Source organism: Acipenser ruthenus, chromosome 33 (assembly GCF_902713425.1).
Source record: "Acipenser ruthenus chromosome 33, fAciRut3.2 maternal haplotype, whole genome shotgun sequence".
NCBI classification, from domain to species: Eukaryota; Metazoa; Chordata; class Actinopteri; order Acipenseriformes; family Acipenseridae; genus Acipenser; species Acipenser ruthenus.
The window spans coordinates 11,576,751-11,594,426 of NC_081221.1; the positions used below are offsets into that span (position 1 = coordinate 11,576,751).

General features: G+C 38.4%; 1 protein-coding gene across 8 annotated transcripts in view; it reads right to left on the minus strand.

Moving 5' to 3' along the window:
* Window positions 1-1,787: 1,787 nt before the first annotated feature.
* Window positions 1,788-17,676, minus strand: part of LOC117433233 (ataxin-7-like protein 3) — a 37,777-nt gene continuing 21,888 nt past the window's right edge. For 6 of the 8 annotated variants that reach the window (XM_059006715.1, XM_059006711.1, XM_034055321.3 and 3 more), the window contains exons 9-14: window positions 11,959-11,993; window positions 11,037-11,105; window positions 10,101-10,144; window positions 9,236-9,307; window positions 7,552-7,733; window positions 1,788-6,911 (exon numbers count right to left, since the gene is read on the minus strand). In XM_059006715.1, coding sequence (XP_058862698.1) covers window positions 6,739-6,911; window positions 7,552-7,733; window positions 9,236-9,307; window positions 10,101-10,144; window positions 11,037-11,105; window positions 11,959-11,993 — 575 coding nt within the window. In that variant the 3' untranslated portion in view covers window positions 1,788-6,738. The remainder of the gene's footprint in view (window positions 6,912-7,551; window positions 7,734-9,235; window positions 9,308-10,100; window positions 10,145-11,036; window positions 11,106-11,958; window positions 11,994-17,676) is intronic. The other 2 variants (XM_059006717.1, XM_059006716.1) reach the window with 1 other exon arrangement.

A 17,676-nucleotide genomic window follows, 5' to 3' on the forward strand; every position in this document is an offset into this window, starting at 1 on the left:
GCCATTCATGTACAAAAGTAGAGAGACTTGTAATTTAGTATTTGTTGCACAAGGCGATTGCTTACCTAGGTTTCTGTGTTTTGTTGGGTTATGTATTTTACAGTTCTAGGAACAACACAATCACTGATGGATCCAAGGCAAAAGAAAATACTAATTTCACTTGTGTGTTAGTCATAGTACTTTGTTCAAGACTAGTCAAGCCTATGTAAACATACTAAATGTATGAATGTATAAATGAATGCATAGGATATAATCACATATGGCACTTGACAGTTATTTTCACAGATAAAAAGTACACTGACATTAGGCGTTTTTTGATATTTAAAAATAGTGTGGAGTAATACAAAAAAAACAAAAAAAAAAAACTGGTTTACTATTTTGTAACAGGCATTCAATTATTGAAATTTTTCCGTGACAAAATGTACTGCTTGATCTTGGATTGTCTGATCCTTGCATTGAATGTTTAGCAGACTGATTCTTAGTAGTGCTGTGATTCAGCTGCTGGATTCAAGGCATCTCTAAAATGATACTTGCCACTATTTATTATGTTTACATGCACTGAAAATCGATTACCCTTTTGATTTGATGCATTTGAATACAAAACTCAAACCCAGTAACAATACAGGACTCCTTGCATTCTCTATGCATCCTGTAGTCATATCCACACATTATGCAATTAGTTTTACATTGGAATTTGTATATAACTATTTTCGTAACCTCACTATGTGAAAGAGTATTTGATTTTCAGTTATTGTTTTTGTAATTCTGTCTAGTATGCCCTTTAGAGAGTGTACTCATCAATGCTTGTCTGCAGCTCTGTTCTGTAAAACTGTACTTGACACTGGTTAGGCAACCCAGGTTTAAAGTGAGTGTACACTTACATTTGTTATATATATATATATATATATATATATATATATATATATATATATATACATACACACACACACACACATACATACATACATACACACACGTCTCACACATAGTTTTTGAAAGAAACACATTATAGTAAACAATGATTTTTATTATAAAACCATGATATCTGGTATTACCCTAGGTACTAAATCAACCGGTTGTTCCCTATTGACTTCCATGCTTTCTCAGCAGAAGTGATGCATAAACCTGGCTTGCTCACCATTCCTTAATTTCATATAAAAATAAATAAATAAACAATACAATACTAATATTTTGAGTTGAAAGATGCATTTTATTTACACCAAAAGGCAACCACAGTTCACAATGGGAATACAGAAATGCACAGGAGTTAGCTAGCTGTAAATTATGAAATGTATATATGAAAAATAAAACCTTTGTTTTGCTTTGTTTAAAAGACAACAGTATTCAAAACTGGACATAACTGCATGCGCATTCCCACTGTACTGCAAACATTACAGTGACATATGACAGCAACCCTCAAAAGAGACGCATTGGATTCTGTTTGTCCTGCAAATCAAACCTGTGTTTCCAGCTTCATGGTGAATAAGAAATGAAATGGTGTGCTACACTCGAGGAAAAAACACAAATCAAAATCAATTGTGCTCACTTGGACAGCCTGTACAGAATTGTACATTTGCAATAAAAAACAAAAATTAAAAACAAAAACACACTGAAGACAAATATCACTTGCCACCAAATCAAAATATATATATTCTTTATCTGCAAAAGCAGCCTGAACCAAATTTAGCTGAAGTTGTCAATTGGTTTTAACATAAAATAATGTCCTCATTTTTTCTCACATTAATTGTTGAGCCTGTGCACTTGACTTCTGTTAATGGTGTAAAAAAAAAAAAAAAAAAAAAAAAAAAAAAAAAAGGCTAGTTCACATCAGAACCATACTGTAATGCTTTGTGAAAATGATCGGATAGTGTTTAATCCTGCTAATAGACAAAGCGAGCAAGCAATACCATATTAAAACCATCCTGGTTTCTAATCATTTTGACTAAACTAAATAAGAAGAGCCATTTGCTCAAATTTGCATTCCTGGTAAACCACACAGGATTCTGTGAAATCCATGCATATTTCCTTCCTATTATGTGTGGTGTTCGCTTTTGCAATGCAGACCTGCAGAAACCACGCCATAACCACCAACTGAACCAAGAGGCACATATATATTTTTTTTTTATAAAATTCCGCCCAGAGCAATTTATTCTTTTGTTTAATCTGTTGCCACTGTGCAGGTACAAGGAAGCGTGTGCAGTGTAGCTTCACCTCAAATACCAAACAGGTTGTCCTGGAAACAAAGACATTGACTAGTTTGATGATGGAAACTATATTGTGTTGTGTTGATGGAGTGCCCAGGTTATTCAAACCAGCATTATGCTACACATGTACCTCCTTTATATTCACAATCTAAATCGGATTCAAGTAACCTGTTTGAGAAATCGATTCCCAAATCCTATAAATATTCTGCTTTAAACCAGTATTGATCTGGAATCGTGTGGGGGGGTGTAATGGCATTCAAGTGCATAGGCTCAGCATTGATTCCTCCGACTCAGTTTGGCATGCAAATTCGTGTTCAGAACAATCAATTACGAAAGGATCAATTCCCTGTGCATCCAAACGTAATGGTTGGCAAAATACACTGTGAAAAAAAAAAAAAAAAAAGGCTGGGAGTAGGGCGCAGGGGGTGAATATCCTCTATGTGGAACTCCTACAACACAGAATTCCTGGAAAGATCAACAGAAAGGACTTCAGTAAAGTTCGAGGATACCAAACGATCAAAACACAGATTTTGACCATTCTTTTTTGACGATTAACCCCACAGAAGCTGGAAACACAGCTTTTCTGCTACACGGCGATTCACTGCAGGTTCTGGAGTCCTTGGAGGTAAAAGTTACGGCTTGAAAAATCCAAAAATACACAAAACGAAAAGGGTTGAATGCTAAGGCTTCGGCCGCAGAAATTCCTGAATTCAAGTCTTTTGTTGATGACGTCCAGATGAAGAAGCTTCTTTTGCACAGTTTTAGAGGTGTTTGATAAATCAGAGCCCTGTACACCTCGATACAGGGCTGAGCACATCCACAGCACTCTGCAATTATTTGTATTTCTTGATTTTTATTTCCATTATCCAACACACAAGCACACACAACAAACACACACACGCACACAGGCGTAAAGTGCAACGGTTCTAGTGTCGAAGAACACCATGCTTCCACACACACAGACCAATTTCTTCTCAGTAATTCAAAACATTAAAAGGAGGCGACAGTATCAGTTATTTTCTTTTTTCTCTCTTTCTAAACACGTACTAAAAAATAGGTAACCATAATTTAAGCTTCACAAGTTTCATAAAAAGAAAAGAAACAACATCACTTATGTATACAGATTGGTCCCAAAAAAAAAAAAAAAAAAAAAACAGCAGTATTTCCTTATGTATCTAGGGTAATACTTTAAATGGTGAATCTCATTTTTTTTTGTTATCATTACCACTGGTACTTCACCTTGTCACCTGGGCAAACCTAGCGACTGGATGCTGCTTTGGCACCCAGACTTGTGCGCTGCAGGGAAATGGTTTGGGGGGGGGGGGGGGGGGGGGGGGGGGGGGGGGGGGGGGATCATTCTCTGAGCCATCACAAACCCTTTACTCATACTTGTAGAAAGAACTTCACAGAGTAAAACACAGTATCTCAAGGTTGCTCAAAAGACCTCCTGAAGTCATTTTTGAGTTTGTATTCAAATTACTGAAATTCCCTTTACATATTTGTTCATTGTCACTTGATTAATTGTAGTCGCACTGATTGGGGTTCTGCACCATTCTGCCAGCAGCTTGATGCTGTCCTGAACATTGCACAAAATTTGAATAAGTATGTATACAGTGTATCATTAACAGGTTGAAAATTCAAGCAATAGGTCAGTCACAGTGAATGGTGCTCACCATGAGCAACAAGTTTAAAAAAAAAAAAAAAAAACAGTACAATGCCTGATTTGATTAACCACGAATCTCGAATCTATCACCACCCTGCTTCTCAATTGTGAAATACGCAATGTTGGCACGTTAATGTGGATTTCTAAATAATCAAAAAGTAACGGGCGATGACTGCAATTTACTATAGCAGGTAGTTTACCCCACGGCCAACCCAATCCTTCCTGCCTACCACACAGCTCACCTACAATCATCCTCACCAGTCTTACTATTTAACTATTCATGATCCTGAGAATGCGAAAGGACCTGGCACTACCACAGCGGAAACAGGAAACAAAAAAACAATCCCTACGAAACCATATCTGCTGATGAAATGTAACAGGAAAAGAAACTGGTATCTGCAATACCTTCAATGGATAGGAAGGGCAAAGTGTTCATTAACAGGCTTTTAACTAAAGCAGGCTGAAGCAAAAAGGTTAGATTTGTCACGAGACAACCAACTTAAATTGCCCATATAGTTCCAATGCAAAAAATAAATGAAGAGAATCTCAACTTGAGTCATTAACAAGACTCAATGTTAGGAATCCACAGCTCTTGGGTACGGCTGCTCATTGATTGATCCCAACCACACCCAGACCCAGACCCACGCAAGCACCCAGCTATTGAGACACCACTTCCACGTCAACATCATGTACTTCCGATCCGTGAATATCTGGAGGATACCAATCCTTCCCTGAAGTGAAGTCATTTTTTTTTTAAACACATTACTACTCTAATGCTATTCTGTTTGTTAGGGGATGGTATCGAAAGGATCCCAGTAAACACACAGGGATGTTTAGGTAGTGTACTGTAGGTCAGATACACTCTGGTATACCTCTCATTGTCAAGGCAGCGCCATTATTGAATGGCATTAACAAAAAATATCATAAAAAGGCTCATTTTGCCATCTAGCACCATCGAGGTAAGGGGTTCCATCAGAAACAATGCAGCAGTTTCACAGGGACACACCACCCTTCAGAAGCTTTCAATAAAGAGGAATAAGCGTTCGCTGCACTGCAAAGTAGCAAGCCAACACAGTCATAACCCAGTATACTACTTCTGTCAAGGATTCACGGATTAAAGGGGGTGTTACAGAATATTCCTTTTTGGCCTCCTTCCCTGAGAAATTGTCAGAGGTACTCGTTTTGTAAATCTGTTCCAATCTGGGACTTTTGTTTCACCCTGCTCTGAATGATTTAACTGGACAACTAGGTTAGGAAGTAAGCTCTGGGCTGCAAGAAGGCTCGTGGTTGGAACAAAGTCCTGGAATGGACTAGAAAAGAGGCACTAGAGAGTACCACTTGTCTTCGCTTTAATAAAACTAGCTGCATGCAAGAATTATAATTTTGTGTTGACCTGCAGCTCTGAAACGAATACAAGAATCGCCAGAATACAGCAGTATGGAAGAGAAACAGAAATAAAACGCTGCGTTAGAGATGTAACCTTGGATTTTATATTCATTAAGTTTGGGTATTAATCGTGATCAGTTCCCCATTAATATTCAAAACCTAAAGAATATTGGTCTTTGATGATAATTAGACATAGCTTACTAAATTAAGTCTTTGTCATTTTGTTTCGTGTCTTACATATTAGGGCTGGACAATAATGAAACACCTTAATTCGTTCTTGATCTCTCACACACTTTCTTAGTCTGCTTTTTGCCTGATGGCTTCTTAAAAATAAAGCCAGACCACTGTTCTCTCACAATAGGGAGAGGGGACTGAATTAAAGTAAATTGTCTGATGCCCAGTTTTTAGCTTGACTGTCAGAAATACGATTATAAATCATTTTTCTGTATAATAAATAAATCCAGACTAGACAAACTATCAATAATATCACAATAACAGATTATTGATCCAACCCCATTACACATTGTGACAGGAAAGACAGACTGCTCGTTGAAATGTTTTATACGCAATGTTTCTTCAGTACAGCTGTATCTCTTGCGATTGGGTGTTTAAAGTTACTCATGTTGGCTGTACTGTTAGAAGACAGAGAAATCTGAAGGGGAGAGATGTGAAATTGCGTTGGTGTGTCTTCACTCTTTCGCAGGGCTGCAGCGGGATGCACTGGTAAGGGTTTATTCAATTATATATATATATATATATATTTTGAAATAAAAAAAATTAGAGTCCTAGATTTCATCCAGGAAGTTTATCCAGTAATCTCAAGATGAAGTACCATCCCTAGTTGAAGAACCTGACTTGCAGTCCGAGACAGGCGAATTTCAAATGGACAACAATCACATTCATATATATATATATATATATATATATATATATATATATGATTTGCATACACACACACGCATATACACACACACACAGCATCTTACTCAACCTAATGATCCAGAAAAGGCTGGTGAATATCTCCATCAAGCCTAAAAGAAGAACGGTAAATGTGCGTCACCACTAGAATCCACTCCGAAGAAGAGGTATTATTATAACTTGTTATTATTATTCATTTCATTCAAATAATTATGGCATTTTGCTAGGAATAATAGTGTTGTTGGCCTGCAAATCTGCGTTCATGATTTAACATACCCAGTGAAATGCCTCAAAACGGAGAACAAATAGGAAATAACCACAAACCAGCCAATTCAGGGGAGTGGGGGGCTCGAGTGGGGGGGGACTCATGGCGGTCTTTTTTAGCTGCAGCACTGCCCCACACAGCACAGGCAGCAGGTGGCACCAGATGCCTCCACCTCTCTCTCTCTCGTCTCTCCTTTCACAGTCGGCAGGAACAGCAAGGTGGTGCTGCGTGGAGAGTCTGGAGGATGGATAGGCGGGGGGTGGGGCCGGGTTGATGTCGGTGTAGATGCTGGGGGTGGGATGCTAGTTGATGTCATTGTAGATGCTGGGGGTGGGTGGTGCCAGCAGCTTGGGCTTCTTCTTCTTGGTGGACGAGCCCCCCAGCCCCTGCTGCGAGCTGCCGCTGCCACTGCCACTGCTCAGGCCCAGGTGAGGTTTCTTCTTTTTGGGTTTCTTGGACTCGGAGTTGTTGGTACCTAGTCGGTTAAGGAGAGGTTAAAAGGAGCACTACATTTTATATATATATATATATATATATATATATATATATATATATATATATATATATATATATATATATATATATATATATATATATATATATATATTTTATAGTCACACACACACATATAGCTATGGTAACATAGCCAGGGCAGTAAAGGGTTAAACAAACACTTAGCATCCAGTCCTGGGTTTTAGAGCTTCCCTTCATCAGGTAAATCTGCTCTGAATTAACAGATCACTTTTCTCATCACATGAATAAAATCACACCCAAATCTGTAGGTTTACCAATGGGAGTTGTTTCATGAAAGTGGGAACAATTTACTTAATATCCAACTCTTCGTTCCTAATCATTTACATTACTACATTTACAAAGTCTACAGATGAGGGGAGGCCATTCAGCCCAACTGTGCTCGTTCAGAACCTGGTGGTTAATCTAAACCCTATTGAAGGCAGTTATGAAACCCAGGAGTTCAGGCCATGTGCTAGAGCAGAATCGGGGTGGTGCTCTGAACAAAAACAGAACATCCCCAGGGGCATAGCGCAAGGGGAGCGGCCCCTCCACGAGGCCGGGTCGGCAGCAGCAGGAGCAGGAGTCGGGAATGGTGCACTCACTTGCTTTGGATGAAGCCGAGTCTGAAGGCGAGATGTCGGAGGAGCCATCCCACTGCAGTCGGCTCATGAGGGCCTGGTTCTCCGAGGGGTCATAGGTGTCGTTCTCCACACTCGTCTCCGGCTCTGGGAGAGACCTGCCTCCGGGAAACAGAGGGGAACGGGACGAACACAACTCTGTTAATCTGAAAAATTAATAAAATGATCACGTCTTGTTAACCTTGTGAAAACCTTTGTCTACATTTATTGTGACTTCCTACACTTGGATCTGAAAATAGCAATCCTAGTATTATAGCTGCTGTTTGTACATGTGCAGGTTCTCTGAGGCAATAGATTACTTAGAAAATAGTATTGCTTAACATAAAACTACAGGCTATTTATTAACTGCTTATACTGCTTGAATATGGACTGCCATTTAAGAAATGATCTGGATATACAGTATTTATGTGAATTGACCATTTCTTTTTATTATACATATCCTGTGGGTTTGTGAGAGCTCTAGAGTTTGAGACGTTGCCCTGCCATAACTTTGAAAAAAACATAATGCATTATAAAATAGATAGGAAAAAATGTACTGCGGAAATTGTACACTGCAACATATTTACTGTTTTATAACTTATGTAAGTAGTGGTTAGGGCTCTGGACTCTTGACCGGAGGGTTGTGGGTTCAATCCCCAGTGGGGGACACTGCTGTTGTACCCTTGAGCAAGGTACTTTACCTAGATTGCTCCAGTAAAAACCCAACTGTATAAATGGGTAATTGTATGTAAAAATAATGTGATATCTGTATAATGTGAAATAATGTATAATATGATATCTTGTAACAATTGTAAGTCGCCCTGGATAAGGGCGTCTGATAAGAAATAGATAATAATAATAATAATATATATTATATATATATATATATATATATTTTTTTTTTCACACACCCACACACAGAGAATTATTCACTGCAGGAGTTTGTCACACTACATGGCATATGCAAGGACATCCTCCTAACGGGAATAAAACCGCATACCAGGAAAACTCATTCAGTATTCTGTTTATACCAATAAGTAAAATAAACAGCAATACAATTCTTATATTTTTTTATATGAAATCAATTGATTTCAGGGATTATTTTACCTGCCAGATCTTTTCTTTCATTGTTAGACTATGCTTCGACGCGGATTAATTTAGAACCTTGTTTATTGCCTCTTCGTAACCATCTTTTTAAATAGAACCTTGATCTCCGTCTGTCAGTAAATTTGCAGCCTCTCTGTTGTTTCCTACCGTTAGCGGTGTTAATGAAGAGGCTACAGGCCGTTCTGAATAGTCAGAAGCAGGCAGATCGGTAGCTAGCATTTCTTGACTAAACTCGTTCAAGGAAATCGGGATCCAAATCAAAATAGATATCTGAAATTATTTCAGAAATTTTAAAATTTGTTAAAAATGATGGCCATGCATAGAAGTTAACATTAACAAGAATTACTTTGTCAGCACCATGCCGGGATGGAAATAAGACTCCTATTGCATAGCAGTTTCCCCTATTCCAGGTTTTAAAACTAGCTTGATTAGTCACAGGGTATAGGTAACACGCTCAGGTGATCCTTATTAAAACTCATAGTAAAAAGCCAGGAATGGATCGATGTGCTATGCAGTGGGAGTCTCATTTCCATCCCTGTCGGCTGGCTGAGTTGACACTCACGCTGAAGGCCCCAGCAGGAAGACCCGCACTGTCCGCCGCTGCTCGTCTGTGTGCTGCGGACACCGTAACGACCTGGCGGGACACACAACACCCAGCGATTAACAACAGTGACAGATTAGGGCATATGTGTTTTCTCCACTGATGGCCCAACTATTTTACCCATTTTTCACCCAGATTTTGAATGTTCAAATTACGCTCCCCACAACAGCTCAGGAGAACTGCATTCTCTGATCCCACGGCCAAGCCAAATTGCCTCTTTGCATCCAGGAGCTCTACATGAGCCCCCGGCCCCCTACAGGCCACAGGCCAGCCCTTCAGGTTTCCGCTCGAGCTCATCACGCGATTGAGCCTTTACCAGGCGAGCCAGACCCCTAGTAACACACACCCTTAACCCAATGATGTTCAGTATCCTGTGTATTCAACAGTTAATGGCATTTAAATCAAGAACTATTTTGCATTAACTGCGTTGATAATTCATCTGCATTCGTTTACAATCTAGTCTTGCACTTATTTATCAAGTGCCTTGGAGAAGGTCCTGGGTTGGCCGGTCAGCATTTAGCTACAGCGCCCCCTATGGCATGGAATAGTCTGGACAAGAGTATCCAGGATATGATCGAGCATCAGATAAATAACCCAAATGTATCCGCTAAACGAAGAATAATGACTAAGATTACGCGTATTTTAATGAGTCGGTTCTAAGAATTATCAAAGTATAAATGTTTCTGATCCCAGATTGATTGTGTGATGAGATCGTCTTTTAGAGTGATGTTGGAGCCCTTTTAGAAAAAGCAGCGTATGCTTTAGAAAATCGAGAACGACAAATCTACACAGACATTTCTCTTTGCAAAAGCACTTAAAAGCTTACCTTGTACACATCTTCTTGGTATGTTCCGAAATGACCCCACATTGCTAAAAAGAACACATATTAAAAACGGTTATGTTTAATCTCAGTATACCCAGGCCAAGTTGTTCATTCTGCGGTTTTTCTTATTTCACAGTTTTTGAAGTACGCCATGCTAGCATGCTCACAAGAAATAAAACAATCAGTCTCTGATTAAATAATAAATCAATAGAAATATAATTAAAACCTACAAGATCAAAAGCTATTTTTCAGTGGTATGAAAGACAGTTCTAACATCCCAGTATATTTCAGTTTCCTCTCTCAAACTAGTGTTCTTTCTCAATTAAAAGTTCTCAACATGGCTAACATGTCTCTGAAACTTGCGTTTTAAATACAAATTTTTCAGTTAATGCTAATTCGTTTAGTTTTGTTTAGTTATGCAAGAAACTAAAAACATAATGAATTCCTCATTTTCACTGCTCTAATGTAATATTCCCCTAGCAGTCTCTCTTGCAACATTCTGATTTTTCCCACATGTATTGAAGCCTATGTATTGTGAATGCTATATTTAAGCTACTTCCGTCTTCACGATGTTATTTAGCATTCTGAGATGTGAGAAATACTAAAAACTGATATTGATTAAATGGATATAGTTTGGATGCAAAGTTTAACACAGACTACTGAAATATACCCTGTTCTAGTTCCTTTAAAAGACCAAACTAGCACAGCAACAATCTCCATCTTACAGAGCCTTGTCCTTGTAACATATAGATTCAGAATTAAGAAGCATCACTGTTTGGAGAGTCAAAACATCCATGTCCATCTCTTAATATAGCAGGACAGTGTAAGAACACAGCACTGCAAACATCGCTAACGCAATTAGTTTCCTTAACCTTTTGACTACAACTCCCATAAGACACTGGGTTCAGGAACGTCCATCATGCAGACTCGCATACTCACCGTCGTCAGCAACGACCGCAGCTCCTCAGGACCCAGAGTTTCATAATTAATACCTGAATTATAAGTGTACTGTGGGGGAGGGGAAACGGTATGTGTTAGTACAGAGTAAAAAGATTGCAAGTGCAATATAGAAAGCAATGAGCTAGTAAACCGTGCACTAGCATGGAGGCAAAACTACAAGAAACTGTTTAAAATCAGCAGCCCTCTACCTGTGGCCCATTGAACAAACTGGTGTGACCCCTGTGACAGAATCTGTTGCAATATCTAAAGAACTAATACCATTTTTATTACAATACTTGGCAGCAATTGACACAACCAACTTTAGTCTGAAAAGAGTTCTTGAAATGGCACAGCTATCATTTACTATACAGAATCCTGTGAAAGGCTGCTTTATATAACATACCGGCACTCACTAAAACAGGTTGAGAACCTTTGGCTTAAACATTTTGGTCAAAAAGTTTAGAGCCACCTCATTCTATTATTATTATTATTTATTTCTTAGCAGACGCCCTTATCCAGGGCGACTTACAATCGCAAGCAAATACAAATACATTCAAGTGTTACAATATAAGTCATACAATAAGAACAAGAAATACAATAATTCTACATTTAAATGTGTAGGTCAACAAATCAGAAGGCCAATATAACTTACTTTGACCTTTTTATAATACACGTTTTAAAAATCCAATGTCAAGTTAAAGCAACTACACTAAAGTTAAAACGAATCCCCCAGAGGGAGCAGGAATGAAAGGTGCCTGTCCCTCATTTCTAAAACCACCAATACTTTACAGGCCTGGTAAATAATCTAAATGAGAAAACAGGAATAGAAAAATTGTACAAAACAAATAATTGGATATCAAAACAGCTCCCTTTGCAATGATTCCAGCAATACATTTTATATATACACACATTTATTTTTTACCTTATAAGGATCAGAGCTTCCGCTACTAAGTTCCCCTGCAAATATGAGCACAAAGAAATTGCCATCAACATGACAGATTGAATCATACAGGCAGCTTAATGGGTACATACAGCAACACAACAGCAGATAGTCGAGACAGGTGCTCTGCTTTTATAATGCTAGTCAAAAGCCCTAGTTATGAGACTGTGCTATTTGTGTTTCTGCTTTATAACGAGAATGAACGTGCTAGAGGAATGGGATTATGGGGAAAATGAAGGCCTTATAACTGGTTCTAAAGGGGGGGGGGGGGGGGGGGGGTCGTGTATATTCTGTATTGCAAGTTGCTTGTTATAGCAAACCAGTTGCCAAATTTATTCAAAGCCTGAGCTAAATCAGGCTACTTTGTTAATTCTGATCTGCAATTGGTTCCCATTGCTCGCTTTATACAGCTGGGACACTGACAAAGTTTATTTTCAGTAATCCTTTCTATTATATGATGGAGTGCAGTGGAACTATGCACATCTGAGAACTATTACAGGTCACTGAAACCTGGCAGACTTGAGAGGGTGCTGTAAAACAGGGCATGTTTGTCATTAAACTCAACTTGTTTAATACCAATCTGCAAAATATAAATGCTGCAAAGTTAGCATAACCACTACATTGAGTGAATATACAGTATGCATACTTTATAAAAGCAACCATTTGTTACTGTAAATATTCATGGCAGGGCATCTGCAAAATGAAGCTGCAGCAGTTTCTTATTTTACAGAACCTCAGTCTCTCCAGAAATATTTATTTCGGACCAAACCAGTTTTTTTTTTTTGTTTTTTGTCAAACCAGTAGTCTATTAGACACAAACCTATTAAAAAGACACTGATCAAGACTGTTGTGAAAGAGTTGTACTAGCTACATGTCTTCTAAGTGCTGGTGCTTAGTGTTTCGAACACGACATCATAATAAAAACCAATCAAAATGTGTCAACAAGCAATAGACTCCAGCGGAACATATTATAAACAAACAAAAAAGACTGGGGTATCTATCAAAGAACACTGCCCTCTGCTGTTCACAATATACATAGAGATCCCCCCACCCCCACCCCTCCCAAAACCATGCTGGTACAGTCCAGTTTGGAGCAATGGAAACTATAATCATGTGGCCCAGGAAGGGGGGGGGGGGGGGGGTGTTGTGTTATAGAAGACCCTGCACTGTAATCTGACAGGTAGTTAGGCGCCTTTAGTAAACAGGTAAAGACGTTACAGTCTTTAAGAGGCACCCGTCACTGAAACTGCAACCAGGACAGCAATATGAACTGTTTGATAAAAACTGTGGCGTTGTCTGTAAGCACTCCGAGGAAGTGGCACAAACAAACAGTGGAACGCAAGATCTGCAGCGAAGTGTGGTTGCTTGAGAGAAGCTTAGGCTGTATTCTGCTACATAAAACTGTCTGTCTTTCTCTTGAATCTGGTATAAAACAGCTTGTTAAATCTGGCTACATAAATACAGGCTGCCCAGCGCAAGGTCACTAGAACTAATTCACAGCTTTGTTTTGTCTGCAGAATTCAGTGTTTCAGTCACAGTGGTATTTCCATTGAGGTTGACTAATGATCGCATGGAACGTCTTTTAATACATGATCGATTGAGTCTTGCTGCTTAATGTAAGTGGTACCCACTTAAATCAGGTACAGTTGCCAAGTAGAACACACAAATATCAGAACAGGAATCATCACTAAAACAAACAATTACATTTTGCAGCCAAACATTATATATATATATATATATATATATATATATATATATATATATATATATATATATATATATATATATATATATATATATATATATATCTCTCTCTCTCTCTCTCTATATATATATATATATTATTATATATTATTATATTTTTTTAACCTACACTTTATTACTGTTATACCATAGAAGACGACACATATAAAACACATTTTTATTTATTGGATCTTTTTTTTTTTTTTTTTTTTTTTTTTTAAACACATCTGTTTCAATGTAAATCTAGATGCTTTACTGGGACGTTGTGCCTGTTGCCTGGATAAATGGAAATGCAGCGGAACAGTTACAATAATATATTTAAGATGGCTGAACTAAAACCATGCAACAGTAAATTGGTTACTGCCAAGCATCCTGTGTTTCATCACACCATGCCACTCATGAGGAATGACTCCGACACCTCACTCTGCACTGCGTGTCTTGGGAAGCTGTTAGGGTCGCTTCTCATTATTAGTCACATAAAATTGACGGACCAAGATTCCAGACAGCGACCACTATGCTTGGAACCTTTTTTTTTCTCACCAATTTAGAATGTCCAATAATATTCCCTCATCGCAACAACTCCCCACAACAGCTCAGGAAAACTGAAGCAGTGGGCATCCTTGGATCCCATAACCAAGCCCACCACCACTGTATAACTGCAGGACAAAGGCCAGCCCTGTAAGTGGGTTCTTTGAGCTCACCGTCCCTGTTGATTTCATCTCATCTAACCCGCACAGCACCAAAACCAATGCAGCACTTTCTGTGGAATCCCCAGCCAAGACCAGCAACTTCACACACTCAAACCTGCACTCCCCTGTCTGTATGACTCACCGTGCCTTTTACAGGTGAGCAATCGAGGACCCATGCTTGGAATAGCTTCACACTGGGTTCATTCAGAAAAGTAGATACAGCTCTTGGGGTACAATGGGCTAGCAAAGGAAGTGTCTCAATGGCCTCCTCTAGTTCCCAACATTTCTGATGGTCTCACTCTCATAGACATTGTTTAGTCTATTCAATGATTTTATCTCTTGATCCATTTTAACCAGGAAAAGAACCCTCTGGATTACCAAATCTGTTTCATGGGTCCCGACAAGACTGCAGCAGATATCCATACAAGACATGCAATACATGAAGGTTAGAAAAAATAAAAATAAAAGCAGGACATGATACTTAAAAACCTACACAAGCCATGGCATGGTCCTTGTTTTTTTATAATATAGCAACCACTCTAGTTGTTGACTATACTTTATGGGTGAGGACAAAGTTACAAGAATTAGATATCTACAATTATTTATTTCAGCAATTCTTTTGCAAAAAAAAAAAAAAAAAAAAAAAAGCTAATTCAAATGTATTCATACCCGGAAAAGGAAAATGAAATTAATACCTAGTTGAGGCACTTTTAGCAATAATAACCTATTTTAAACAATTAGGGTATTTGCAATAAGCTTTTAGCATGATTGTTTAGTGATTTTTGATCATTCTTCAACGCAAAGTTGTTCCAATTGATTCAAATTCTGAGGACTTCTCTTGTGCATAGCCTTCTTGTGCTCATACCAAATACTCTCAATTGGGTTTTGATCAGGACTTTGACTAGGTCATTCCAGAACCTTGATTTTATTCTTCTTTAACCATTCTGAAGAAGATTTTGATGTGTGCTTTGGATCGTTGTTGTGTTAGAACATCCAGGTGTGCTTTAAACCAAGTTTTGTGGCACAGGTTTCAGATGACTGGCCAATATTTTTTGATATGCTATGGAATCCATTTTACCATGTATTGGAACTAACTTTCCTGTGCCATTAGAGGAAAAACAGCCCCATAGAAGGATATTACCAACTCCATGCTTGACAGTAGGTATGGTGTTCTTTTCTTTGTATGCCTCACCAGACTTTCTCCAAACAACGACTATAGTGTGACCAAATAGCTTGATTTTTGTTTCATCACTCAACAAAACCTGTGACCAGAACTCATATCCACCATTCAAAATGCCATTTTGCAAATTTTAAGCGATTGTCCATGTGACGTTTTCCTAAGAAGGGCTTTTTCCTTGGCCGCGACCATTGAGACCTTCACCATGCAATATTCGACCTATGGTTGAAATGGAAACCTCAGTCCCACTTCCACCTTCCTCACAATTCTTCTACATGTTCTTGATGAAAGAACCTTCTTTCTTCCAGACCGAGGGAGCGTTGGGACAGAATACTTAGCATTTTCAGAGTTTTGGATCTTCATAAACCCTCTTGCTAGTTTATTTTTGAACCCAAAAAGTAGGGTTGCAACCTTTATAAAATAATGATTAATACTTACACTATTACTTTTTGCAACAACTTTTTTTGCACAATGCAGGGTACTGCGATGTATCTTTAGAACATGTATTTTGCCTTTTTTTCTGTCTAATCTTTCTGAAACCCGTTTCTTAGACACACTACATTTCAACTGTGGTTTGTTTATTTTTTTAAAGGGGCGGTGCTTTAGCCGAGTCAGTGCTCAGTTTTTGAAATTATTAGTGTTAGCATATACATGTATTTTATGTTTCATACTAATTCTATACTAGGTATACAGTACATATTTTATTGAAGCAATATTGCCGCTATAGTACTCCCCCAGTGCTTTGGTATTATACCTTGCTCCAATGCACTGAGCTGACGTCATTGATAAAGAGGTGCTACATATACGATCTGGTAGTGGATTGTAATACAACAACTTTTGTTTAAGTCAAAACGGTTTCTGTTAATGCAGAAAAAGAAAAACAAAAACAAAAAACACTGACAGTGCATCAATGCCGCCTGACGAACCTTTGAAGGGTCAGAACTACCTTCGAATTCCTGGCTCGCGAACGAACCTTTCAGCCTTACATTTGAGCATTATAAAACTGTCAATTATAAAAGTACTGTTTGTTGTTCGAAGACATCAGCAAGCCACTCTCTTTGTGTTGTTGAAGAAGCTTGAAAATCAGACAGGCGTGGATAAGGATCTGCTTAGTATATTCATATATTTTTTCATTATTCTTCCCCACACCCTCATCAGTTCAGTAAGGGTGAGGGTTCAATGAGGGTTTCTTCAAACATGATTCTTTGTGCCCTTCTCCTAATGTACAGTCTTGAGATGCGAAGCAATTTAACCTTTGACTCCTTGTCATAATTTGTCCTGATGTTCTTTTGTTACGATAGTTTCTCCAGTTGGTCCCTTCACTCCTCTCCTTTGATGAGTGCTGTTCAGATGTGTCATTGCGGATATCCTCTCCACTGTGGTTTGTGATTTCCTCTGTCAACACACTAGATGTCTGGTTAGTGCCAGTTCCATAACTACAAAACGAATGGTCTGATTAGCACCTGAAATCAAATTTCAATTAAAAATATCATTTGAATATTATCCGATTTTTAATTTCTCAGAAAAAGGCCTTTTTTGGACCATGGACGCCTAGGTCAATAGATAGTCGACAATATGCTCTTCATAGAAAATGACCATTTGATGACTGACTACAGCTTTTTGCTGAGGCACTATATTTGGAACTTTGTTAGACAACCTAATTTTAACATTGGGAAGTCAGGATTTGTAGATGTTCTACACACACACAAAAAGAGGACCAAGGTTATCCATGCAGGACATCTTGACATTTAAGATTTTTCCCCATAGAAGCAATGTCATAGCCAGGTTGTCTATACAAGTTTCAAGTACAATGTTATGGAAAACTGCTGTACACAATGGCATATTCTAAATTGACCTTAAAAGAAAAAAAACTCTTTAAAATTCTTTAGATTGATATTCAAGATCATCAAATCCTTTGTTTTAACCAGTCTGGGCCCACCAAGAACCAGCTCCCATTTCCACTGGAGACTGGGTGACCGGGAGACTGGAAGAAGTATTCAAATTTTTCAGGGTATTCAAAATAAACAAAAACAAGAAACACAGGTGGACTAAAACATTTGCACGTGCAGCACTGTATTGGTACTTCGATGT